General features: G+C 69.4%; 1 protein-coding gene across 1 annotated transcript; it reads left to right on the top strand.

The window, feature by feature from the left end:
* Positions 1 to 269: 269 nt before the first annotated feature.
* On the top strand, positions 270 to 928 carry LOC104132598 (cathepsin K-like; the record flags this gene model as incomplete). Its single annotated transcript, XM_009645908.2, has 3 exons — positions 270 to 430; positions 562 to 684; positions 799 to 928. Coding segments are annotated over 3 exons (414 nt in total), but the record flags the coding sequence as incomplete, so codon positions are not given.
* Between the last annotated feature and the right edge of the window lie 2 nt (positions 929 to 930).

Genomic DNA, 930 nt, shown 5'->3' on the forward strand with positions numbered 1-930 from the left:
GGGCAGGGGGTGCTGGTCCCCCCCAGCCCCAAAGCGGGGTGTGCGTGGGGTCTTGGCTCAAAGCCAGAGGGTGGGCAGGGGGTGCTGGTTCCCATGGCCTGGTCCTGGGGGGACAATGGGGTCCCAGCCCCTCACGGCTCAATAATGGGGCTCACGGGGTCCCCTGCGGCCTGGATGTTGGGTGGGCGCGGGGTCCTGGCCCCTACAGCCCAGCGCGTGGGTGGGATGCTGTAGCCTGATGTGGGCGCAGGGTCCTGTCCCCCATCCAGCCCTCCCAGGCTCAGCTCTGTCCCCGTCCCCCAGGACGTGGTGGCCCGCGCTGCTGGCCCTGCTGGTCCCCGCGGTGGTGGCCCAGTTGCGCCCCGAGCGGGAGCTGGACTCCCAGTGGGACCTATGGAAGAAAACCTACCGCAAGCAGTACAACGGCGAGGTACGGCAGGGCCCCGCGGGAGCTGGGGACCACCCTGCTGATGTCCCCATGGCGTCCTTGGGCTGTCCCCATGGGCGTGGGGAGGGGGGGGCATGGGCAGGACCCCAGCGCGTTCTCACCCCACGGTGCAGGCGGACGAGGCGGCGCGGAGGCTGATCTGGGAGAAGAACCTCAAGTACATCAACACCCACAACCTGGAGCACGCGCTGGGCGTCCACACCTTCGAGCTGGCCATGAACCACCTGGGGGACATGGTGAGTGTCACGGGAGGGACGGGACAGTAATGGGGTGGGAAAGAGGGGCCTGAGCGCCCTTGGGTGCCCACCAGCCCCAGGGCTGCACCCATCCACCCCGGGCTCCTTCCCCAGACCAGTGAGGAGGTGGTGAGGATGATGACGGGCTTGAAGGTGCCCCGCGGCCGCCCGCGTCGCAACGAGACGCTCTACGTCCCCGACTGGACAGAGAGAGCCCCGGCTGCCGTGGACTGGAGGCGGGAAGGC

This window comes from Egretta garzetta, unplaced genomic scaffold (assembly GCF_000687185.1).
Source record: "Egretta garzetta isolate BGI_Z169 unplaced genomic scaffold, ASM68718v1 scaffold1191, whole genome shotgun sequence".
NCBI classification, from domain to species: Eukaryota; Metazoa; Chordata; class Aves; order Pelecaniformes; family Ardeidae; genus Egretta; species Egretta garzetta.